The sequence below is a fragment of the Diadema antillarum genome, unplaced genomic scaffold (assembly GCF_040938485.1).
Source record: "Diadema antillarum isolate AM-2024a unplaced genomic scaffold, OU_Dant_1.0 scf00000066, whole genome shotgun sequence".
Classification (NCBI taxonomy): domain Eukaryota; kingdom Metazoa; phylum Echinodermata; class Echinoidea; order Diadematoida; family Diadematidae; genus Diadema; species Diadema antillarum.
This window is the reverse complement of record NW_027270955.1, coordinates 357,169-383,361: the sequence shown is the minus strand read 5'-3', so window position 1 is coordinate 383,361 and position 26,193 is coordinate 357,169. Positions and strand designations below refer to the sequence as shown.

Sequence of the window (26,193 nt, the reverse complement as noted above, 5' to 3'; positions counted from 1 at the left end):
CATGATGTCATTATTACCAACGATTACTGTGCAATGCAATTCATCTTTAAATTCAGTTCTGTCATGTACGATCGCAATTATAAAAGTCATCCAACCGCGGATCCACCTGTTGAAAACTTCGATGCCATTCGCTTGTATCATCGGAGACAAAAACCATACAGACTTCAATAGCAGTGCATAAAGTGTGTTTGCGCTATCACAACATCGATTGGTTTTAGAATGGGAAAAAATATCATGAGAAATTCCAAACTGATTCAGTCTCAAACAAAATACTTACAGCTCGTGATGAGTAAGATGTGTACCAACATTAAGATGAAGGAACTTGTAAAAGCCATGAGGGATGAACACAGGACTGGCGCCTGGAACGACTATGCATCTATCAGAAATGCGCTATGAACGGAAGTTATGGAGCTTGGCGCCAACAATTGTTAATTGATTCACGAGTCAGTGCACATTATAATTAGTTCATCGTACTAATGGCGGTGGACTGAGTAACAATTGGCTAGCGTCCAAGTAGAAGTACTGAGATATGTCACTATTTGAGATAAGTTTTCGAGGGGTATATACATGCTGGCATGGATAGAGATAAATGCTTTTCTCGAGGTGTTCATGCTTCTCAGTATAAGACTGAATTTCAAAAAGAATTACACTGTACATCCTAAAAGAGAAAACAAGGATTAAAAAACGAGTATCATAGAGAAGTAACAAGTAAGATACAGACATAATATAACACGAGGCTGGTCTTATGACAGGACATGTATAGGCCTATAATGGGCAAACCGTCATAAACCCTTTATTACGTCATAACAAAAGCGCATGTGACCATGCAGGTTCGGCATTCACTCTTTCATGGTTAACTTCTCTCACATACCTTTTGATAACACAATGTAGTGGAACATTCGTGAAGCTTGGGGAAAATCGCACAATCCAACCATGTGGTTGCTTAATTTCTTTCTTATTCCTAATTCTTTTTTTTTAAGTTTCAGTACCGCCATCGCTGGATGAGAAGACTGTACAAAGGTTCGTGACGTCAGTGCAGGACAACAACGTAAGGAGATTATAAAGATAATTCCACAAATTTAATTTCATTTTCCAAATGAAAAGTAGGTCTATACATTCGTTTTCCTTGAATTGTTAAAGACATCGAAAGGGGCAATATTATTTCCCCTAGCTGTAATCTGAAAGGGTGTGCGTCATGAGATCAACACTCACGAGTAATTCGTATATAAGCTCACGAGTCATATAGTCCACGAGCTATATAGTGAACAAGCCACGAGTACGTTACGACATCAAGTAATAGTATCAATCCACGAGATATACGGCCAACGATCTAGTTAATATTATGTATAGGCAAATAAAGTTATGTTCCATGAGGGACACTGCATGCAACCGAGGCCCTATACAAAGTATACATCCCGGAGGTTTTTCATAAAGCTGTTCTTAAAGTTACGAAAAACTTACGAGTGACTAATGATCAGTTGTGAGGTGCTATACTTATCAGAATTTCCGTAATTCAGCACAAGAACTGATCACCAGTCGCTCGTAAGTTGTTCGTAACTTTAAGAACAGCCTTATGAAACACCCCTCCCCCCCCCCCCCACATATTAATGTATAATAGGCCTATACTGGATAGTAGTGCCGGGCCTTTTTGTCTAACGTCGAACTCGCAGCACAAGCTTGCTTTGCCTAATAGCCTCGAGCTCATTGGCTGAGTTGACTTGTGCCTATAGTCCACGGGCCTGTTTTTAAGTAGTGTTTATACAGGAAATATTGCGCCTGTTTTGCTTATACTCATGGTGTCTATAGCTCGTGGATATAATACATATGACTCGTGGGCCTTTTTTAATATCTATTGCTCGTGTGCTGGAAGGACTCGTGGGTGTCGAGTTCTAAGCATGACCATTACTCAGAAGAGGGGTAATACCTTTTAAATGATATATTGGTCACTACATATAAAGGTATATTTTTGAAGTTATGGTCAAAAGAAGCAAAATTTTTCTTATCGTTCTCTTTAAATTTCTTGAACTTTAATCGCAAATATCTCCATTTGGCAAATATGGACTTATCGGTTTTTGCAAACAAACTCTTCATATATATATACATATATAATAGACTTGTATGATTACATACCACTTAAAAGAGACTAGTAAGAAGGTAATGCATGATTTGTATTGAAGGAGGGTGCTCATCAGGTGAGTGTGAAGAAGGAATTATATCACAATGGTCATCATCAAAGTTTTATATCATTGTTGTTGGACTTGTTGGGAAGTCAGTTGCAGCTGAAGGGGGGATACATTCAATTCAACTCATTTATTTATTTCATTCCCATTTTTCTTCCAACAAAACACAACACAAGGTAAATCAGGAGTTCCATCATAAGCATAATAATATACATTACCAAAGTGTGGAGGATAAACGATTGGCAACAAACTAATAAAGATACATTAACTGGTTTGAATGTAGTGATGGTTACTTGAGATATTATATCCTCTTATCCACTTATTAGGCTATACTGTCACAACCCCCAAAATCAGCCTGCTCGGAGACCGGTCGGCGAGTTTTTAACCAATTTCGTTATGACGCCGACCGGTGACCGACCAGGCACCGCTGATTTTTAGGGCATCGGCCGGTCGCCGCTGAAGTTTTCACACGGAGTTAAAATTTTAGCGGCGACCGACAGGTGTTCACTCGCTGCCCAAAATACATACTCTCGGTGTCCGAGCGACAACCGCTTGATCAGGCACTGACGTAATTTAGCGGTCTCAGCCGAGCGAGTTACTCAAACAAAAATAATTAGAAATAGACAAAAATGACAAAAGCACAAAAGGAAACCAATGGAATAGTTTGAATGGTAGCCGTCGAGCGATTTAGGGACTAAAAATTATGAAGATATAAAACTACAGAAACACAGAAGAAAACCAGGGAATAGATGGAGAAGAAAAGCCAGGACAATGTGGAAGAAGCATGCAGGGGGAGGGGAGGGGGATAGAGGCAAGGAAACCCCACCAACAGCTCAATTTCTCGACAACTATAAAACGTGAGGGACATAGAAGACAGGAACAATCACTTTGGGGCAAAAGAGATGAAAGCTATACCGTGTCGAGTTTAGTAATTTATGGTTTGGTTATTTCATCATTTTAAAAGCCTGTTGAATGAAGAAGTAATGAATGACAAGAGATGGGGAAATGAAAATATGAAATTAGATAGGAATAGAAAAATAGTATAAAACATAGAAGCAAACAAAGCTAATGTATATTGGAAAATTCTAATCTATTCTAATCTTTCTTCCATCTTGGGTTTTCCTCCTTTTTGTTTGATTTCCTAATTTCCAGTTATCTGTGTTTTCACATAGCTGAGGTTTGGTAGTTGGTATAATTCAAATCGTAAATCTTTTGCCTCGAGTTTAATCCTAATTAATGTACATGAATAAACCCAGGTAGCTCGTGAGAAACTTCCGGCAGAGACCGGCGGGCGGCCGCCGGTACGCCTACGGGACACCGGTAGATGACCTATTGATCACCAGACGGTCGCTGAGCGATATTAGGGCGTAAAAATCAGCCGGTGGCCGGTGGTGGGAGATCGTCCAGTTGCCAATGGGACATCGCCCGGTGACTGCTCAGTCTCTCCGCGGAGAAGATCCCATATTTCGTTTTGTTTTTGTTTTTGTTTTGTTTTTGTTTTGTTTTTGTTTTTTTGTTATTTTTTTTTTTTACCTAAAATCGCCCGGTGACCGACGGGAATTCGACAGGGCATCGCTCGGGCATCGCTGGGGTTTTATATAGCGTGCTTGACATCTCCAAAAACTGGTGGGTGGTGCCAAAATTTCAGCGGCGACCGAGCAGGCTACAAATCGGTCGGTCGCCGCTCTGAGTTGTGACGCAGTGAATTTTTAGTCAGTGGAATTTCCCTCTGAATATACTCAAAGTGGGATCCAAAGTTTCTTTGAAAGTGTCCCAGGTGTTCACTGGCCCGAATTCACGAAGGTGGTACAAATGAAACCGTGGTTTAAACCATGGACAAAAACCATGGAGCGCCAAGTGTCGCATGGAATATTTCGTTACGAAATCAGTCATTTCGTCGATGAAATGATTATTTGTAACGAAATGACAACATTTTGTAACAAAATGAACATTTCGTTCACGAAATTATAATTTCGTTAACAAAACGGTCATTTTGTCGACGAAATGACGAAATATTCTGTGCAACACTTGACGCTCCATGGTTTTTGTCCATGGTTTTTAAACCATGGTTTCATTTGTACCACCTAATTAATTCTTGAATTCGGGCCACATAATAATTATGATTTCACCACTGTGGGTTAGATTTGTCACAAATATTCACAATCATATTAATGGTCTGCTTCACCAGTGACTTTTGATTCACAATCTGTTTAGAATGTTAAAAGAAGACTTTCAGATGATTTTTCCGATTTTGACGTTTGAACAACTGTCCTGTAGGATGAAAAATACAAATATTTTTCAAAATGTATAACAAAATAATTGTAATGAACAAGGATGATGACATGGCAGCCAGGACTCACTGAAATAATGCATGAGTTGGGGCTCAAGGAAGTAGAACAACAGAAGAAGGCATGCATATATACACAGGTGAACTTGCAAGCTAACAGTATTGTAATGGGAATAAAACTGCTACAATTCTGAAATATATGCGAGGCTCCTATTGTTCAGTGTAATTTGTTTAAAGCTTTTCAAAGTACATTTGTATTGCTTCTCTACTCAAGGACCACACTAAATTACACAAATCTATACATGGAGCTGTAAATTTATGTACTTCATGATGTGAAATTATGAAAATTATCTGGAATGCCCCTTAATTTAAACGCTCGAAATTCGACAATGTGAAGAGATTTCACACTGTGTTCTACGTTGTGCTTGTTGATCATTGCAAGCATCCAAGGTTTAGAATTTTTCTTCTCAGTGCAAGGCGCACAGATCACTTTACTGACACTGATATCATGTTTCATTTACAACCCAGTTTTTAAAAAAAAATAAATCAAGACAAATTTTGGGAAAAAATGAAAATAATGCAGAAAATCATACAAAGGAAATCAAAACGGATTAAATGATATTAAAAAGAACTTTATTTAAGAAATTGTCTATTTCTTATGTACATAGTACATAACATTATCAAGGAGCATTATCGATAAAATCAAAATCATATATTCAGATTTACGTAGAAGAAAAACAAAATCTGGGTAGATGGAACGGAATCTTGCAGTATGATTACATAATGACTGGCACCCATCATGCTCACTTTCCCATGCATTCCTTGGCTTTAGAATACTTACATACAGTAGTATGCACCAAACCCGGAAGTGATGCCGCACATTATGTGGGGAACAAAATCTCGCTCACGAACTTTACTGCAAGATGGCGACAATCATGGGACAAAAGCAGCGTATCCGGTGTCTTCAGTTGGCTCTAGTTTTCTTGTTTTCTGGTGAGTTAGAGTGGATTAGATTCTGGAATGGGGTGTCTACAAAAAGGTGTTATGGTTTTATGTCTTTTCATTTCAGTTGGTTTGTTTCTTGTGCACGAAATTCCCACATCACTGTCAGAATTTACTCTCAAAAACTTCGAGTCGAACAGAACAACAAGCGCAAGCTATAGAGTGAACCGTGTACCATACATTGTGATTGTACGTCGGTAGCTAGTACTGTAGTGTAGTGCAGAGTGTAATCAGCTGGCGTTTACCGAAAGATCGGTCTGTATCATTCTGGGCTGTATCTGGTCGTCGGGAATATGTTCCGCGGAGACTGCGTCTGGCTTCTCACGGAATCCCTTCCTATACAGACCGAAGGCTATCATACTACTGTAATGGCTCCTGTATTGATGCTCTGCCTGCCCTAGCTGGCCTAGGCCTACAGCATACAAATAAATTAAACAATGATAAACCTAACGTGAGACAGAAAGATCCGTCTGTCCGGAGGAGTCTTTTATTTTTTTGACGTTATCGCTCTCCTCTGTAGACAGACGAAAGTTGGTAGTTCTAGTACTAGTAGGCCTATACATCGCTGTAGGGATGGTCTTAACCACGGCACTGTCTCTATGGAAAATTTGGTGAGGTACCTCACCCTTCTCGATTGCGTCTAATTCAGGGCCCTAACCAGGTCGGCAAATTTAAGCTTGTAGAGTATTAAAGAACCCCAATTTTCGGCCGGCCCCCCAAATCTGGACACTTGACTTACCACTCATCACAATCCAGCAAATAGTACTGTCACAACACACGCATATCACATCGTTTCACATACTGGCACACTCGTTCACTCCAGGAGAGTGCCCAAGTCACCTCCAGAAATCCATCTGAAATCCCAAATTTTGCCGTCAAAAACACAGAATCGCTGCAACTTTTCCAAAGCGCGCGCGAATTAGGTCCCATGTAACGAATTGGGGTCGCCGAAAAAGCGCCAAAAATCGAAAAATTACGCTGTTCTGTTGCGAGATTTTTCGTTTATCGCAAGCTCAGAGTGTGATAGTATCCTCAAAAACACAAAAGAAAAACAAAATCTCTGTACGTGCCGATACATTGAATAATGTACAGGGGCTGAATGCAAATGCAGAGTCCCAAAAAATTCAGACACGAACGGGCGCCGCAATGTGCCCGATGCATCCTTGCGCCAACAAAGTATGGGGCACGCGCATTTTTCAGCGGCTTTGTATGCATGTGTATTGACATTGCGCGCGTGTCCGAATTTTGGGAAATTGACAAGGTGACAATATTTGGGGATTCTGTGAAATTTTATGATTTATTGAACAAAATTAATATTGGGAGAAAGTAGGTTTATATATTTAACATACATTACTATAGATATAATTTTGTAGATTGTTATTTGAGTTGAACAAATATTGCAAAAAAGCTTAAGTGTTCGAAAATTTGGGCTTTTACTCTATAGCAAAATCAGCATTTCAAGAATGCACTACACCCACCAGATTAATGAATAATCCAACATTTTGGTAGAATTTTTGACTTAAAACACACATCAACCAGCCCGTCGTCACGTTCAAACGGCTCTGAAACATATGAATCCGTTAGCCAATCACATGCGAGGTAGTTTCTACAGTATATGTTTTTTTTTTTTAAACACGTACCTCACATGTGATTGGCTAACAGATGTTGCGATGTGGATAAAATTTCTGCGTTATAACCTAGTTACTGTGAGTATTTTGATTGTACAGTGTGAGAAATTTACCCCAAATATTGCTGCATGATGTGTCATGTCATGTCAAACTTGTTTGAATGTAAAAAAGCTGTCTGAAATTTGGTTTATCGTAGCGTTTGATATGTGCGCGACCACTGGCAGCGCATCCCTACAGGAGCCGGCATCATTGACTTTGGTCTGTAAAATGAGGGGATCCGTGACGCCAGACGCAGTCTCCGTGGAACATTTCCCCGACGACCAGATACAGACTGATCTTTCAGTCGAAGATAAACCCAATTTTATAGTCATAAATTTACAGCTTTTTTTTTTCAGTGTTTACATTCAAACAAGTTTGACATGACATGGCATATTTTGCAGCAATATTTAATTTGGAGTTACTTTCTCACGTGCAATCAAAATACTCACAGTAACTGCATTTGCTGGTTAGATCGCAGAAATTTGTATCCAGACATTGCAACATCGCCGTTCGCTAGCAGAAGTTGCCATTTAAAACATGTATGCTACCTTGCATGTGATTGGCTAACATTAGTAACAGTACATTGGCGAATGGATTCATATGTTAAAGCCAATGAAGGTGATAGAGTTGTACAGTAAAGCATCGGTGGTATAAATTTATTTAGGTCTAAATTTTTAGATGTCTACTGTACCCAAGTTGTGCTGCATACATACCGCTGCCAGGGGCCTGGTGGTATTCCGGGGTTTTTTGTGGCCTCACAGTTTATAACCTTTAAAATCACTCCAGCAATGGCAGATCCAGGCATTTTGTAGAATGGGGGTGCCTTTTTAATACAAAATCAAAGGGGGTCACACGACCCCCCATTTTTTTTTTCTTCCTTTTTTTTCTTTTTTTTTTAAAGCAAAAAATAAAGGGGGGCGCTTGGTGCACTCTCCCCGGATCCGCCACTGCTGTAGAAAATATAGTTTTGTAATTGATACATAGATCGTACATTAGATTTCTACAGTTTTATTTTTGGGTTGGACTTCTTAATGTTACAGGAGCCCTATATGTTCACATGTTTCTGTTTCTCTGCAACAACGTTATCACGCTCATTTTGATGCAAATTTGGCCATAAATAAGGAAATTATTGTAATGATTATGACCAAGATGAGAGCAGATATATCCTGATGTAGAACCTAAACTCTTGTCATTTATCAATCAACATTGAACAAGATCATAGGGCATTCTATAAAAAACATTCTAGATAGAGTGAAACCCCAAGTGTTCAGCCGGCCTCCAGAATTCGGACACTTTAATCACTTGTGACAAGCCAGCAAATTTTGTTGTTACAGCACACACATATCATATAATTTCACATATATAGGGTCTACTGACACATTCGTTCTCAACAGGAAAGTCCCTTACATTTTGTAGTCACCTCCAAAAATTCATCCAAAATCCCAGATGTCACTGTGAAAAATGCAGAATTGACGCAACTTTTCCAAAGTGCATGCAAATTAGTCCTGTGTTAAAAATTTGAGGTCGCAGAAAAAGCGCTTAATATCAAGAAATACGCCATTGTGATTCTGTTGCAAGATTTTTTGCGCTATTGCAAGCTCAGAGTGTGATGGTATCCTCAAAAGCACCAAAGAAAAATGTACAGGGGTTGAATGCAAGTGCCAATTCGCCAGAATTCAGACGCCACCGGGTGCTGCAACGTCCCCAATGCAAACTTGCCCCAATAATGTATGGAGCGGCGCATTGATATCAAACGCGCATAGGGCACATCCGGATTCTGGAGAGGCCATAAGGATTTTGGTGGATTATCCTGTGATAATATTTTTATGCCTCCGCCACAAAGTGGTGCCAGAGGCATTATGTTTTCGGGTTGTCCGTCCGTCCGTCCGTCCGTCCGTCTTTCCGTCCGTCCGTCCGTCCGTCCTTCCGTCCGTCTTTCCGTCCGTCCGTCCGTCCGTCCTTCCGTCCGTCCGTCCGTCCGTCCTTCCGTCCGTCCGTAATGAATTTTGTGGACAGGGTAACTACCAAAACCTTTTGAGGTATCCTAATGAAACTTGGCATGTATGTGTATTAGGGGGTGAAGTTGTGCCTATCAACTTTTGGGTGCACATGCTCAAGGTCAAAGGTCAAAAGGTCAAGGTCAAATGCTTAAAATTGTACTATTTCCCCCATATCTATGCAATGCCTCAAGATATTTTCTTGAAACTTAGTGTATACATGTACTACTCAATTAAGATTCTCTGGTGAAAGTTTGGGGTCATGAGGTCAAAAGGTCAAAGGTCAAAAGGTCAAGCAAAATGTTAAAATTTCACTTTTTTCTCTATATCTTGGAAATTGTTCAAGGTATCTTCATGGAACATAGTATATATGCATCTACTGACTGGCAGTGGTTATCTAGGGAATTTAGGGTTCATGGGGTCAAAGGTCAGGGGTCAAAGGTCAAGGGCAATACTTCAAAATTTTACTATTTTCCTGATATTTATGCAATGCCAGCAGGATTTTTTTTTAACTCGATGTATGCATGTATAACCCAATAGAGATTCTCTGGGATTTTTTTTTTGCCAAGAACGTCAAAGGTCAAAAGGTCAAAGATCAAGTGAAAGTGCTGAACTTACTTCTTTCTCCATATCTCGGAAGTGGCTCAAGTTATCTTGAAACCTAGTACATGCTGAATTTATGTATGTTCTGCCTGACAGTGATTCTCTTATAAATCAAAGGCCAGATGAAAATGATAACAATTTACTGTTCAATACAGAAATTGCGCTTTTTCTCCATACCTTGAAAATTACTCAGTGCATAAACTTATGAAATGGTCAATGTCAAGTTAAAGTCCTTAAATCCCAAATACATGCTCTCCTATTCATCCAATTAAACATAGGTCAAGGAAGGTAAACATTCAATACATTTGTGACAAACATGTCATTTTAATATTTTGCCAATTTTGTGAAAATGTAATCACACATTGTCCACATGTACTATAGACCTATTAGGAGAATCATGCATTATGGCGGAGGCATACCAGTCGCCATAGCGACATTTCTAGTTGGATTTTGTAATATTTTGGGATTTTGTGAAACGTTTTTGATGTATTTATCAAAATCAACATTGAGGTAAAAGTCGTTTGATACATTTGCAATTTTCACAGTCCTCTCAGAAACTGCTGGGCAGGGGACCCCAAGGAAGACCCATGACATGATTTACTACGACATCAAGAATTTTGCTCCGTGTGTGCGCAGATTTAATGCAACTCATCAGATTGGATGCACAAGTAAGTACATGTACCTTTGTCCTGATTTCGCAGCACAGCAGGCAATCAATGAATGCATGTAGATTGCTTTTGCACAAATTATCGTGACAATAACAGAAGTGACAATTTATGTATCTTACATGTACAGCATGGCCACAAGTCTTTGTTCTGGACAGCCTGCATGTACTGAATGTTTACCCAAGAAATTTCCTTATTTCTTGCGGTGCATACACTAAAATTTCTATACACCATACAGGGGCGGATCAAGGAATTCTGTAAAGAGGGGACGCCTTTACAAAATTAAAGGGGGCTGCACGCACCCCTCCTCCCATTTTATTTCTTTATGTTTCTTTTGTTTTAATAAAAATAAAGGGGGGGCGCATCCAGTGCGCGCCCCCCTGGATACGCCACTGCAATAGCTGTGGACACACATGGTGAAAGAAACAAAAATTGAAGCACGCAAAGTAATGAAATAGATATATACGACAGCAGTGTATTTTCAGTCTGAACAATGAAATAATCAGGCTATTGATTCAAAATACAATAGCAGTGTACTGTATAAGCTGTTGAGTTTGCATTCAGATATGTTTCATGAATGTGAAGGTCGTGGATACTTTTGTGAGATGTTGTTCTCGCAATTTAGTGCATGGCGACATTTTCACATGTTAAAATTCGCGGGCCAACAGTGGTTAGCAAAATTTGTGAAAAAGAAAAACAGTTTCAAAGGGATCATATAGTTTTGGTTGAGACCTAATTTCAGGTTTCTAACGTTTTTTCGTGAGATAATGAGAGACCTCTTATGAAATATGAAAGAGCATGTAATTCTATGAGGAATTCAACATTTATTTGATGAAAATTGTTTTTGAAATGGCTGAGATATCTAAAAAAGGGCGATTCTAATAAAGTGTGGGACCCACACTTTATTACGATCGCTTTGTTTTACTTTGTTTTTGGATGTTTCAGTCATTCCAAACCCGATTTTCATCAAATAAACTTTGAATTCCTCTTAAAATGGTATGCTCTGTACTACATAATAAGTGTTTTCTTGGTATCTCGCACAAAGTTAAAAGACCAATTCTCATCTCCACCAATACTGTACTATCCCTTTAATGTACAGTATTGTATAGTGGGCTAGTATTAGTAGTTGTCAAATCAAAGGCATATTGGATCATGACATACAATGGTAATTCATTTCAGGGCACTACTAGTTGCCATTTTCTTCCACTGTTTTTTTTTTTTTTTTTGCCTGAATGACTTCTTTGTGTACTCTCCCTGGTAATCAACATGTATTGGTAATACATGTTCTTTGTGAAAGGGAATGAATGATCAATATGCCATGCTCCTCGTTCCCTGTCTTACAAAAAGGTGACTTCAATGGCAACACTGGCGTCATTCATGTCATCGAGGAAGAGGCCGACCTGGAATGGCTGTTGGAGAACGGCACCTACACGCCATACATCGCTGTCATGAGTCCGGTGCAGTTTAACATGTGAGTGGGTACAAGGCCCTGGATTGGAGGCCTGATCACAGTTCCCTGCATTAGCATTCACAGTGGAATGTGAACTGTGTTTTTATTTCTCACTTTTGATGGCAGGCTTGTTCAATGCAAAGTTCTACAAGTGTTTATGGAAGAAGATGCCCTTTTACCAGTATACGCATGAAAGGCATTGCTTATCATAGGGGGCAGTAATTTAAGAAATTGAGGCAATTGATGTATGTATGTATGTATATATGTGATGGCTCAGTTGTATCACAAAATATCCCGCCATATAAACATTTTGCAATAAAGCCTAAAATATAAGGAGATATCACTATTTTTCACAATAAACCATAACAGTTGGTTTATTCTAGAAACAATTTTATCATAACTGTTGTCCACATTTTGTATAATATTTAACATTGATTATACTTATTAAAATTTTAACATTGATTGCTTCTATCTTAATTCACATTTTAGAATTATTTTGAAGCATTAAAGTTGGGTTTTTGTTTCATGTGCAAATGGTAAATAATGCCTTTAGATAAGACTTATTTTTTAATACAGATGTCATATACTTTAATTCATTAATACGATGTGACACATGGGCCTGTCACATGTAATGTTGACTTTGGATGTTAATTAATCAAATTACGTACCTGTTGCTACTGTTTGCAAAGTAATTCCTGGAAAAAGTCTCCATCAGACCTTTCTTCATATCTTATTCAAGGCCTTGTTCAGACCTTAATTTAAGACCTTGTTCAAGTGTATAATAGGCAGTTAACATGGAAGCCTACCACATGAATTCTTGGGTTGTCTTTTTTTTCCATCAAAATTTCTTCTGTCCTTCCACCCCTACCTCCCTTCACCCTCTCTCGATTTATAGTAGCAGTGAATCACATATCAATATTCTAGCATACTGCGTCACTTCTCTGTTTAGATATTGATGAGGTAACTCCTTCATGCCATACTTGCATAGTGCTCTGTGATTGTGGTGTACACGAAAAAAAAAGAATACATGCAATGAAATAATGATAACAATAATGATAATAATAGTAATAGTAATAATAATGATAATAATGATAATAATAATAATAATAATAATAATAATAATAATAATAATGATAATAAATAACACATAACACTGAATACTGATGTCTCTAAGCCCCAATGTGCATTTTTATTTTCGTGTGAGCAGTGCCAACGTCAAGAGGTTACTTGCGTCCGAGAAACTCAGCGGGATAATGGTGGACCACTCCAACCCCTCAGAAATGATCGACCAGGAGGAGCCCTTCTCACCAGACAAATCCTGTCCCAATGATAATTTTGGTAAGCTGACTGATTTCATTTGCTTCCTTATTGTTAGCTCGCCTGAGTCCAAGCCTCAAGTGTGCTATTGCGATCACTCTTTGTCCGGCGTCCAGCATGCGGCGTCTGGCGTCCGTCATGCATTTAAACTTTTTATATTTTCATTTTCTTCTTGAGAACCCTGTGACAGGTTTTCACCAAACTTGGCAGTTAACATCCCTAAGGGGATAGAATCTTAATATCTTCAAATGGACACCATGCCTCATCTGGGAGGCCCAGGGGGTGGGGGGCAATCCAAGCCCAAGACCCAACAAATTTTCTTCTTCTTGTTGAAAGCACATGGTCAAATTTGTCACCAAACCCAGCTGCCCAAATTCATGAAGGTGGTACAAATGAAACCATGGTTTAAACCATGGACAATTTATATGGAGCGCAAAGTGTCGCATGGCCTATTTCATTACGAAATCTTTTCATCGATTTCGTCAACAAATGTTCATTTCGTTACGAAATGACTGATTTTGTAATGAAATAGACCATGCGATACTTGGCGCCCCATAAAAAACTGTGTTGTACCATTTGTGAATTCGGGTCAGTGAGTTATCAATAGGGTGGCCATTTTTATACTCAATGCAAGGACCCCAGAACTCCCTAAAAAAAGAAAAAAAATATATATATATATGTTTGAAACAGGAAATACTCTGAGTAAAAATACATGAGTGAGTGCACTTTCAAGGTTTTTTTGTTATAGCTCCAGGTGTTGTGCAGGAATTGAATGGGGGAGGGGCAGAGACTCCAACTCTCCCGTTTTTGACAGGAGATCTTCCGCCGAAAACCCATTTTTGCAAAATCTCCCGTTCTCCCACTTGAGATTTAATTTCTCCCACCCTGGCTCTGTGTCTCCCATTGGAAAGGATTTCTTACATATTGCTATTGTTTGTTGACAAAATAAGCCTTAGATAGCACCAGAGAGCATCTAGAACCCTAGGTACTTCGCGCTTCGCACACATCAACTTGGAGTCTCCCGTTTGCCAGGGGTTTCAGGCGGGAGAATCTCCAGATCAGAAGGTGCTTTTGGTTGGAGTCTCTGGAGGGGGCACTTTTAACAGAACTTTTTGGTTGTTGTTGTTGTTGTTTTTTTTTTAACTGCATAGTCAAATTTTCTAAATGCAGTGTACATGGCAAGCATTTTTACCAGTGTGATGGAATATGCAAATGGGCACCATGGCAGCATATAGAAGCTCTCAAGCATGACTGCCTAAATTGTATGTACGTTTTGCTCAAGAAATTTCACTCAAAATTAACCTCACAGGTATGTACTCCAACAACAGCGAGTACGCCCATTGTGCCAAGGTGACGTGGAATCCCCATGGCAACGGGATGAGTTTCATGGACTTCGGCATCCCGGTGTTTGCCCTCACCAATCCCAAAGATGTGGAAACTGTAAAGGAAGTGAGTACGAGTATTGCTGGAGATTTTCTCCCAACTGTTCACTGTATACAGTTAAACCTGTCTATAACGGCCACTCAACTGAGGCGAAAAAAGTGGCCGCTGTAGACAGGTGGCTGCTATAGACAGGGATGTGAACATGGCTTTTCTCTTGGGGGGGGAATTGTGTTTACTGTAAGACGAGGAATGTTCGCATGCATTTTAATTTCGCGAATTTTGCGAGAGCCAAGATTCGGGAAATTAAATGCATATGAAAGTTCGTACCTACACTAAATGCATCGAATGCCAATGCATAATTTGCAAAAATATCATGCAGCGAAAAAGGCCGTCGGCTCCAATTTGCGAAAATTTCATGCCGCGAATGTATCGTGTTTTACAGTAGTTGTTGCATACGGCAGGTGGCCGCTTTACGTAGATTCTGGATGCTGTAGACAGGTTTCACTGTATCTAAAATAAGGGAAGGTTTTGGTTGTTGTATATCAATTATCGCTTGTTGGTCAAATATCCCTTTTGCAAGCATCACACAATTTTTTGCATGGTTGAAGATTAATGTCTTCAAATATTGTGTATGAAATCTTCAAGTGATACACCTCAGGGTTTTTAACAAAGCAGTGAAAAACTATGCTCCCCATTTCACTGAAAAAGATAACCCTTTTGTATCAGGAATAATTGTTGATCTTTTTTTTTTTTTTGGGGGGGGGGGGGGGGGGGGGGGGGTGTCAAAATAATTTCACATAGAATTCATGGTATTTATTCCCTGTCCATCATAAAGAAGTTTCCAGGTTTATTATTCTGAGGAAAGGTATGAACTGCCTACCTCTGCAGTATACCAGCTTAAGGAAGGAATCTTATCTTCAGGGTTGCAAAAGGGAAACTGGAACTTCAAGGCATGAAGCAAATTATTTTGTTTTAATGTCTTGGTTGATATAAATATGGTTCTTAATTTGACAAGCCAGAGCGTATAACCGCATTCTCTCCCCCACCAACCCCGCCCTACAGTGCTACATCAATTTCAGCCGGCCCGACGCCCAGGGTCTTCCGCGCCCCTTCCCCCAGTGTGCCGGGGAGATGTATGACTTCATGTTTGGTGCCAAGGACACACCCACCTGTATCTGGAGGACGAAGCGCACGACCAACCTGGAGACAAGTTAGTCCGACTCCTACTCCCTAGTCAGATTGTAGTCACATGGCATGATTACTAGTCTCCAGTCCAGACTCTGCAATGCATTTGTACTTCCACTTTTGGTTGAAGAAAGCTCGTCATAAAGTGGGAAGTCATCAATAATGATAACAATAATGATAATGAATAACATTCGCATACCACTTCATATGGCCATTTGTAAGCCCACTGATACAGGACAGAAAAGTTGAATTAGAATGCAGAATATAATAACGAAGATTGTGATTTGTATATAGTGAAAAAAAAAAAAGATTTAGTAAGTGATCTTTGAGCATTGAGTCGAACTTGTCTATACTTTGAGCATTTTGAATGTGAAAGGGGAGTTTGTTTCAAAGAAATGGAGTTGATAGTGAAATTAAAGAGGCTTCACTGTATGTCATAAAGAAAAAAAAAAATGATTTAGCAAAGAAAAAAAAGAGATTTGTATTTTCTTTTTCATGTGAGATCATAATGAAGCCTATGATACCCTATATTCAAATCAGATGCAGGATTGGCTTATGCCCAACAATGAGAGTTTATGTCTACCTTTTTATACAGTAGAGTTGTGCCATTATGGTCTTACCGTGCAGGTCTTTACTGTGACCCCTTGGGTAACTACAATGTCTGGGCCACACTTCGCCCAACAAACAACAGTGAACCTCTGGAAGAGAAGTCCCTCATTGTTGCAGCCACACAGGTGAGTATTACTTACCTGAAGCCAGTAGCAAAGCAATAATGCTTGAGCTTGAAATACAAAACAAACAAACAATCAAACAAACAAACAAACAATCAAACAAACAAACAAACAAAAAAGTACATTGTATTGCAACTGATTGATGATTGCTCCTCATCAGTACAGTGCACTCCTGTTATAACGAACACGGTTATAACGAAATTCTGGTTTATAATGAAGTAAAAACTTGGGCGGTAACTTTATCAACTTTATGTAATTTTGTTGTTTATGTGGTCGGTTATAACACAATTTCGATATAACGAAAGAAAACTGTCGGTCCCGAGGACTTCGTTATATGGGAGTCCGCTGAAGCAAATAAACACAGTCAGATTGTTCAGTGTTTGAGGAATAGCCGTGATAAAAAATCATGGCCTTACATACTTAGTGGGATGTATGGATGCATGTATGCATGCATGTATGTATGTTTGGGTGTATGTATGTATGTATGTTTTTGTAATTGTTAATCTCATTGGCACAATAAAGGTTAAGCAATGCACAGAAATACTCCAATCCATGCAATCTTAACCAAGTGAAATACACTGAGATCAGCAGGACATGAAATATTGCTTGTATGAAAAGTTTCTATGCATTTCTTTTCTTATCCTTTTTTTTTCCTCTCACAGTCTCTACCTCTGTCTACCTCTGCCTTTGAGGTCATGTGTCCCTTTTACAACCCTGAAAATTAGATTCATTTCATATTAAAGCTGGTATAAGGTACAGGTAGATAATTCAGACCTTTACTCAGAATGATAAAACTTGAGCTAAAATATAAAGAGATGCCCCTATTTTTCTCAATAAACCATACCTGTAGACAGTTTATTCTGTAAACAATTTTAATATAGCTATTCTTCACATTTTGTATATTCAACAATACTGAACATTGATTGTACTGATTAACATTTTTACATTGGTTGTTTCTATTCCTAACTCACATTGTTGAACTATTATGTAGCACTATGATGCTAGGTTTCTGTTTCATCTGCAAATGGTGAGGAGTTGCTTTAAAGGGACTGTACAGTACTGGTTGAGGTGGGGATTCATGGTTTATACATTCCTAAGTGAGATAATGAGAAACCTCTTATGAAACATGAAAGAGCATGTAATTTTAAGAAGGATTCAACGTTTATTTGATGAAAATTGGTTTTTAAATTGCTGAGATCCAAAAAAGTGATAATAATAAAAGACTACATGCCCCAACTTTATTAGGATCTCTTTGTTTTGTTTTTTTGGATATCTCGGCCACTTCAAAACCGATTTTCATCAAATAAACTTTTGATACCCCTTAGAATTGCATGCTCTTTGACACGTCATAAAGTGGTTTCTGAATATCTCGCAAAATGTTAAAAGCTAAATCCTCACCTCGACCAGAACTGTACACACCCTTTAAATGTAAAAAGTTTTTTTCTGAAAAGGTTTTTCTAAAACCTGTTGCTTTCCTCCTCTTTCATTTGCTCCTTCCTTCCCCCTTTCCATCTCTATGTCCTTCTCTATCTTGATCCTCTCTTCCTCTGCATTCTAGAAATTAGCATTTATTATTGCTGGAGTTGGTTAGGGTCATCATAGCATAGCTCCATTTACTGTGCAATTTCGGATCCATACGATTTGCTCCATTGCACGCATGCCATACTTTGCATGCCAAGAGCCCGGCACATTACACATGTAAAATGCTAGCGTTTGCAGTGTATATACGACAGCGCACTAGCATAAAAAGCGCTCAGTGAGCACTCCCTCAATCTCAGATCCAGCATAATCTCTCTTGTTTCTAAATTCATATAGCATCAAATGACAAGAATCTATTCAAGTCGTTACCGGTATAAATAAATGATAATGTTTTTCATTCGTGCAATGGACAGAATGTTTCATTCGGTGAAAGATGAAATTACTGAGTTGAATGGATTATTTCATCTCTCACCTCAGGAAATATTCTGTCCATTGCACTCATAAACCTAAATTATTTGTATACTGTATACTATAACATACGTTGTTGCTTCTTTCGTCAGCTGGATTCCACGGCGCTGTTCTACCAGGTCTTGCCTGGGTCCGGAGCGGAGACCGTCGTGTCCGGTTTCGTGACGCTGCTAGCCGCCGTCAAAGCTCTCGGCGACCTGCCCAAGGATGTGAAGGAGAATATGACCAATATCATGTTTTCTTTTTTCCAAGGGGTATGTTGCATTTGTTGTAATAAAAGAAAAAAAAAAGATGATGACATTTAAAGAGAGATAAAATGATCTTAAGAAATTAAACGTGCAGGCAATTGCACACAATGTCATTTTTTTACAAGTAAAAAGTATAATGTATGTGTACACACACCTTTTACCTATAACTGACATGTTGAGGGTAATATATCCTCTGCTGTGTGAAGGATGTAATGCCAATGCTATTTCATTATGCTTTAGAAAAAATGGAAATGTGTGGAATCACCCTCTTATTTTCTTTACTTTAATTTTACTACACTGACATTAAAAACTGGTGTAGCTGTCTTATGCAGTGATGACGGCACATGGGTTTGAAGCAAACTTTCACATTTTTTTCATTTTTACACAGATTGTCTGATTTTCCTCAGGGTTACTTTCTTCTAAAAATTCCTCCTTTACTGAAACTACATGCATATTCATTCCAAAGTCCCCTATAAAATTATGTTTGATTATATTTCTGGAATGCTGTGTAATGAGTGTAGGTACTCACTCACATGTCCTTGTAGTCTTTGCATATATATTACGACAATTTTTTAGAGGGTCACAGGAAGGTGTTTTGCAAATAATGTGTGTTTGTTCCAGTGATCGAACAGCTTGTCTGTTTTATTGAATATTCTGGTTGTTCAACTTCTAATCGACTCTTGATTACAGGTACAGTTATAGAAAGTGTTGAAGTGATTTAAGAGATTGATTGTAAAAAAAAGAAAAAAAAATACTGGATGATATTAAGTGAAAATGAAGAACATTTACCTTATTCAGATTTTGAAAAAAATTGACTGATGACCACTCTGAAAACATATAATTCCTTAAAGCAAAATATCTTCCAAAGTGTGAACTGCTTCAGAGATTACTTAAGAGGCTGCAGACAGTTCATCTCTCACAAAACATAACAAAACATTGGGACTCATTCCAAAATCTTCTCCTCCATTTTCCTTCTCGTGTCAGGAGAGCTATGACTACATCGGCTCATCGCGGATGGTGTACGACATGGAGCTGGGTCGGTTTCCCGCCAAGCCAGACGAAGAGAAGCAGCAGCCATCCCTCGTCAATCTGACGACGATAGCGGCATTCGTGGAGCTTCGGCAGCTCGCCCTCTCGAGTGAAAACTCATTTTACGCACACACAGACCCCGTGTCACAGCAGTACAACGACACCAAGGAAGTGGTATGCTATCGTGAAAATATTCGTCAGTGATTTTCGATCCCCTGACATTCTCTATGATTCCAGGATTACTGACTTATATTTGTTGTACATCTTAGATATTCTCAATTTTACGAATTTCAGATGGATCGATGACAGTTACAGTCTGTGTGTTACTAGATTTAAGTGGTATGTTAGCACCTTTCATTAGGGCCACTTTGTTTTGTAATATCTCAGCCATTTCAAAACCGATTTTCAACAAATAAACTGATTTCCTCTTAGTTTTGTGTGCTCTTTCATATTTCACATAGTTTCTCATTATCTCATCAGAAGAAACAAACCTGAAGCCCCATCTCAACCAAAACTGTACCATCCCTTTAAGTCCTTGAGTAGGCACTTCTTACATTTCCTATACATATGTGTCTGTGTGTGTTTGTTTGTGACAGACATCTGAAATATTGCGGCTGTTGGAAGAGATGTCTGCCACCACCAGTGCCACGGTGACCAATGCCAGCCAGGGCCAGCCCCTCCCACCAGCATCCTTCCAGCAGTTCCTGCGAAGCCAGCCGGACATTCCGGGCGTGGTCATCACTGACCACGACGGAGGCTTTCAAAACTTGTGAGTTCGCTTTGCTCCAGTTGTTTGATAAACTTTGTTTCTCGGGGTGTGATAGCTTGCAGTGTTATCTGCTCAAGCCGTACAGCTATCTTGCGAGTGTTTCATTGTGTGAAATTCTCTGCATTGTTTTGTTACGATGAAAGGGAAACTTTTCTCCCGAATGTGTGAGGATTCAGAAGATGAGGGATGATTCGTGAAACACTTCATAAAATTTGTGCAAATAGCATTCTAACGAATGTAACACCTTATGGTAATATTCAGTTTTCACTAACTTAAAGTCATATACCATCGTTGTTTGATAAACTTTGTTTCACGGGATGTGATAGCTTGCAGTTTTACTGCTCGAACCCTACAGCTAACTTACAAGCATTTTGTCCTGTGAAATTCTGTGCATTGTTTTGTTAGCAATTAAAGGACATTTTTTCTCCCAATATGTATGGGAATTCAGCAGATGAAGGGTGATCACTGAAACACTGTATATAATTTATTCAAAAATCTTTCAAACAATTACAAGTGTATGTAACAACATATGTTAATATTCAGTTTTCACTTGAATTCATGTACCACTGCCTCCAGACAGAAACTGTACAACAAGATCACGGTAGTAGAATGATATTAAAGAAAATATAAAGGGGTTTTCAGATAACTTCATTTTTCAAGGACATGTAAAGAAGCACTTGAACTAGCTCATCCATAAAGGCAAGGAGAAGAATATTTGCCTACACAAATCAGTAACATGGTTAAATGGAATGTCGTCCTTTCACCATGAAATGAGGACTTGTGAAATTCATGTGACATTTTCTGATATTATTCTACGACTGTTGACATCATGAACTGCTGTAGATGTGCTATGTAGAGAGGTTAGTGTATGTTATTCTCAAAAATGCACTAAAAATATTTATACCTTTTGAACAGATTGTCTAAGTTTCACTGAATGTGTTGCTAATCTCTCCAAATTGCTGGATCCTCATTTGGTATATGTTTGGGGAAAACATTCCCTTTGAGTGAAACATGATGACAGTCGGTGAGTTATCTGTGTCTATCCATATTGCAGGTACTACATGATGATGATGATGATGAAGTCTTGTATAGCGCCGGTATCCGCCAAGTCAGGCGCTCATGGCGCTTGCTCCAAAATAAATACATAATTCAGCTTAAATTTCAGCTTAAATTTCATGGGTGCACCGCTTGTGATATGACAGTTAGAATAAAAAGAAATAGTTCCAGGAAGTAATTGTCTCCAAATGTGTAAACATACATTCTTACACATTGGCTAGTTTTTCAATTTGAAGAGATGGGTCTTGAGGGCTGTTTTAAAAGATTCTGTGGTAAGAGCTCTGCGGATAGACTGTGGAAGGCCATTCCATATCTTTGCAGCAGCCACGCGGAATGAACGAGCTCCCCAAGAGTTGTGTGCTCTGTGTTCCACCAGCAGGTACTTGTCTGCAGAACGTAGATTTTATCTTGCTGGGACATATGGCTCTAGTAGATCACATATATATGATGGAGAACTGCCATTCAGTGCCTTGTACACAACCAAACTGATCTTATACTCAATCCTCTGTTCAACACATAGCCAATGTAGCTTTTTCAGAAGAGAGTTGATGCTTGTACTCTTCCTGGACATGGTGACAACTCTAGCTGCGCTATTCTGCAGGCGCTGAAGTCTGTGTATTTGTGATTTATTCAGATAATACAATACTGAATTTCCCATGTCAAGCCTCGATGTGATGTATGCATGCACCAGAAGTTCTGCAACATGGTTATTGATGTACTTGCGGATCAAGCCAATGTTTCTGAGAGCTAAGAAAGCTGCTCTGGATACAGCCAAGATGTGGCTTTCCATGGAAAGATTAGAGTCAAAAATGATTCCAAGATTCCTGGCAGTATCTGAAGGAGGGATGATATCTCCACCCACTCTGATCCCAGTGACGTTTACCTTTGGTCTTTGATGCTTAGACCCAATGATCATAAACTCCGTCTTCCCTTCATTAAGCTTCAGAAAGTTTGAAATCATCCACTTATGCAACTCATCAACACAGCCTCAATACGCTGTGCTTGATTACTTCAGAATGGACAGGATTCACTGATAAATACAGCTGTATATCTGGATATCATCAGCGTAGCAATGATAACTAAGGCCATGACTCTTGATGATATCTCCAAGTGGCAAGCAGTACATGCAGAAGAGCACTGGGCCCAGGACAGATCCTTGAGGAAGTCCATATTGCAAAGGCAATCTGTCAGAGCTAGCACCATCCATGCTCACAAAGTGTGTTCTCTGAGTGAGATAAGAACGGAACCAGTGAAGCGCAATTTCAGTTACACCAAAGAGGCTTTCCAAGCGAGTAAGAAGAACTCCATGATCTACAGTATCAAAGGCTGCAGACATGTCCAAAAGGACCAGGAGAGATATTTTCCCAACATTCATAGCTTGAAGGAGATCATTCTGAATTCTAAGTACAGCAGTCTCCACACTGTGGTGACATTCTCTAGTACATGAGTTGTACTTCTTTTTCTTAATTGCTGGCTAGATCTACTAGACATCTTTGCTTTGTTAGCAGTTGCGGGAAGTGCAATCGATCAAAATTGATAAAGTTGTTGTTTTCTATATCCTGCAGATATTACAACAGTAGGCTGGATTTACCAGAGGTCTTTGGTCTAAACTACACAAACTACAATGACACAGATGAGCTGCCCATTTTCCCTGTAGCAGAGGTAAGTTTTATCCCATATCTGATTCAGCAGACCCAGTGTTTCTGTGTCTTTTGTAGTAGATCCAAGCCAGGCATGAATTTGTTTTAGACAGCCAATCCCTTTTGCATGCAAATTTTTGAAAAATTGATGAGAACACTTAAGTATTGAAGAAAACACTATTTGGAAACCTCCTGTTAATTTTGAACTCAAGAGGGTCTTTATTTGCTTAGTTAAATTGACCATTAAGATTTGAATGATTTTTTTCATACTACTTTTCGAAAAAATTATAAATCTAAACTACTAGTCTAGTTTTACAAACCTGTGTGATGCACTTAGTTGCACATGTAGTTCATGTAAGTGTTGTGTTGTTATTTGCCATCGATAACAAAGTAAGAGAAGCTAGTGAATTCTTCTTTTCTGACAGCTTTATACATATCTTTTGTTCGAAGTACAAGTATCATATTACAACCACAGGAGGATTAATATATGCAGCTGTGCCTAGTACACAAAATATGTTACTGTGAGCGTTTGGTGCCTTATTTGAATTTTAACGGCTGACAACATTCAAATGTCACAGAAATGTTATAGCTTTACAATGGTCTTCTCATTCTGGTGGAATATATCATGTTTTATTGTCCCCGCCGAACGAGTTCGAGCAGGGGACTATGAAACGGGCTCCGAACGTGTGTGTGTCTGTGTGTCCGTCCGTCTGTCTGTCCGTCCGTCCGTCTGTGCGTCCGTGTGTGATCAAAATGTTCAAAATGCCACTCCTTCGCCATTTCTAACCCGATTTTGATTCTGTTTGCTTTATATGATAGCACTACATGGGAGCTTTGAAATTTGTACACAGAATTTCAGTTGTGACCTTTGACCTTGACCTTTGACCTATATTGTACACTTTGCTTCAAAATGCTACTCCTTCGCCATTTCTAACCCGATTTTGATTCCGTTTGCTTTATATGATGGCACTAGGTGAGGGCTTCAAAACTTCTACACAGAATTTTGACCTTTTACTTCTTTGACCTTTGACCTTGATTTTTGACCTATATTGTACATTGCCTACAAAATGCTACTCCTTTGCCATTTGTAACCCGATTTCGATTCTGTTTGCTTTATGTGATGGCACTAGCTTAGGGCTTCAAAACTGCGACACAGAATTTTGACCTTTGACTTCTTTGACCTTTGACCTTGATTTTTGACCTATATTGTACATTTTGCTACAAAATGCTACTCCTTCGCCATTTGTAACCCGATTTCAGTTCCGTTTGCTTTAAGTGATGGCACTAGGTGAGGGCTTCAAAACTTGTACACAGAATTTTGACCTTTGACTTCTTTGACCTCTGACCTTGATTTTTGACCTGTATTGTACATTTTGCTATCAAATGCTACTCCTTCGCCATTTCTAACCCGATTTCGATTCCATTTGCTTTATGTGATGGCACTTTTCATGTGATTTGACTTCTTTGACACCTAGTACATTGGCTACAAAATGACTCCTTCGGATTTCGATTTCATGTGAACTAGGTGAGGGTTTCTTCTACATAGAATTTTGACCTTTGACTTCTTTGACCTTTGACCTTGATCTTTTTACCTATATTGTACATTTTGCTACTAAATGCTACTTCCGGCGGGGACATATATTACGCACCGCGTAATTTCTACTTTTCTTTGTGCTGTTTGGGAAGGAATGCAAAAGGGATGGTCCATCTAGGGATGGTATAGTTTTGGTTGAAATGGGGCTTTTTTGGGACTATGAAACGGGCTCCGTACGTGTGTGTGTCCGTGTGTCCGTCCGTCCGTCCGTGTGTGCGTCCGTGTGTGCGTCCGTGTGTGATCAAAATCTTCAATTTGCTACTTCTCTGTCATTTATGAGCCAAGTTTGATTCTGTTTGCTTTATATGATAGCACTACATGGGAGCTTTGAAACTTCTACACAGAATTTCAGTTGTGACCTTTGACCTTGACCTTTGACCTATATTGTACATTTTGCTACAAAATGCTACTCCTTCGCCATTTCTAACCCGATTTCGATTCCGTTTGCTTTATGTGATGGCACTAGGTGAGGGCTTCAAAACTTCTACACAGAATTTTGACCTTTGACTTCTTTGACCTTTGACCTTGATTTTTGACCTGTATTGTACATTTGGCTACAAAATGCTACTCCTTCGCCATTTCTAACCCGATTTCGATTCTGTTTGCTTTATGTGATGGCACTAGGTGAGGGCTTCAAAACTTCTACACAGAATTTTGACCTTTGACTTCTTTGACCTTTGACCTTGACCTTTGACCTTTGACCTTGACCTTTGACCTATATTGTACATTTTGCTACAAAATGCTACTCCTTCGCCATTTCTAACCCGATTTCGATTCCGTTTGCTTTATGTGATGGCACTAGGTGAGGGCTTCAAAACTTCTACACAGAATATTGACCTTTGACTTCTTTGACCTTTGACCTTGATTTTTGACCTGTATTGTACATTTGGCTACAAAATGCTACTCCTTCGCCATTTCTAACCCGATTTCGATTCCGTTTGCTTTATGTGATGGCACTAGGTGAGGGCTTCAAAACTTCTACACAGAATTTTGACCTTTGACTTCTTTGACCTTTGACCTTGATTTTTTGACCTATATTGTACATTTTGCTACAAAATGCTACTCCTTCGCCATTTCTAACCCGATTTCGATTCCGTTTGCTTTATGTGATGGCACTAGGTGAGGGCTTCAAAACTTCTACACAGAATTTTGACCTTTGACTTCTTTGACCTTTGACCTTGATTTTTTAGACCTGTATTGTACATTTTGTTACAAAATGCTACTTCCGGCGGGGACATATATTACGCACCGCGTAATTTCTACTTTTCCTTGTTTTTTCTTCTTCTTTTTTTGGTGCAATAATGAGAAACTACCTATGTAATATGGAAGGGCATGCAATTCTTTAAGGAAATCAAAATGAATAAAACTGATGACTACTTTGGTGTTTTTTTTATATCTTGACCATTTCAAAACCAATTCTCATCAACTGAACGTTGAATCCCT

The 26,193-nt window shown here is 39.0% G+C and overlaps 1 protein-coding gene across 1 annotated transcript; it reads left to right on the top strand.

Moving 5' to 3' along the window:
• The first annotated feature begins 5,384 nt into the window (after positions 1-5,384).
• LOC139716530 (nicastrin-like) lies at positions 5,385-23,281 on the top strand. The gene is made up of 11 exons (XM_071628070.1): positions 5,385-5,460; positions 10,282-10,404; positions 11,749-11,872; positions 13,059-13,189; positions 14,478-14,617; positions 15,614-15,761; positions 16,364-16,470; positions 18,507-18,668; positions 19,647-19,865; positions 20,288-20,460; positions 23,082-23,281. The coding sequence occupies exons 1-11, from the start codon at positions 5,391-5,393 to the stop codon at positions 23,263-23,265; spliced, it is 1,581 nt and encodes a 526-aa protein (XP_071484171.1). The 5' UTR covers positions 5,385-5,390; the 3' UTR covers positions 23,266-23,281.
• The last annotated feature ends 2,912 nt before the right edge of the window (positions 23,282-26,193 follow it).

Excerpts from the sequence above, each read along its gene's own strand:
- LOC139716530 (XM_071628070.1), top strand. The coding sequence starts at position 5,391 with ATGGCGACAATCATGGGACAAAAGCAGCGTATCCGGTGTCTTCAGTTG. Across the intron at positions 10,405-11,748 it reads TCATCAGATTGGATGCACAA|GTGACTTCAATGGCAACACT; the intron begins GTAAGTACATGT and ends TCTTACAAAAAG. Across the intron at positions 15,762-16,363 it reads CACGACCAACCTGGAGACAA|GTCTTTACTGTGACCCCTTG; the intron begins GTTAGTCCGACT and ends CTTACCGTGCAG.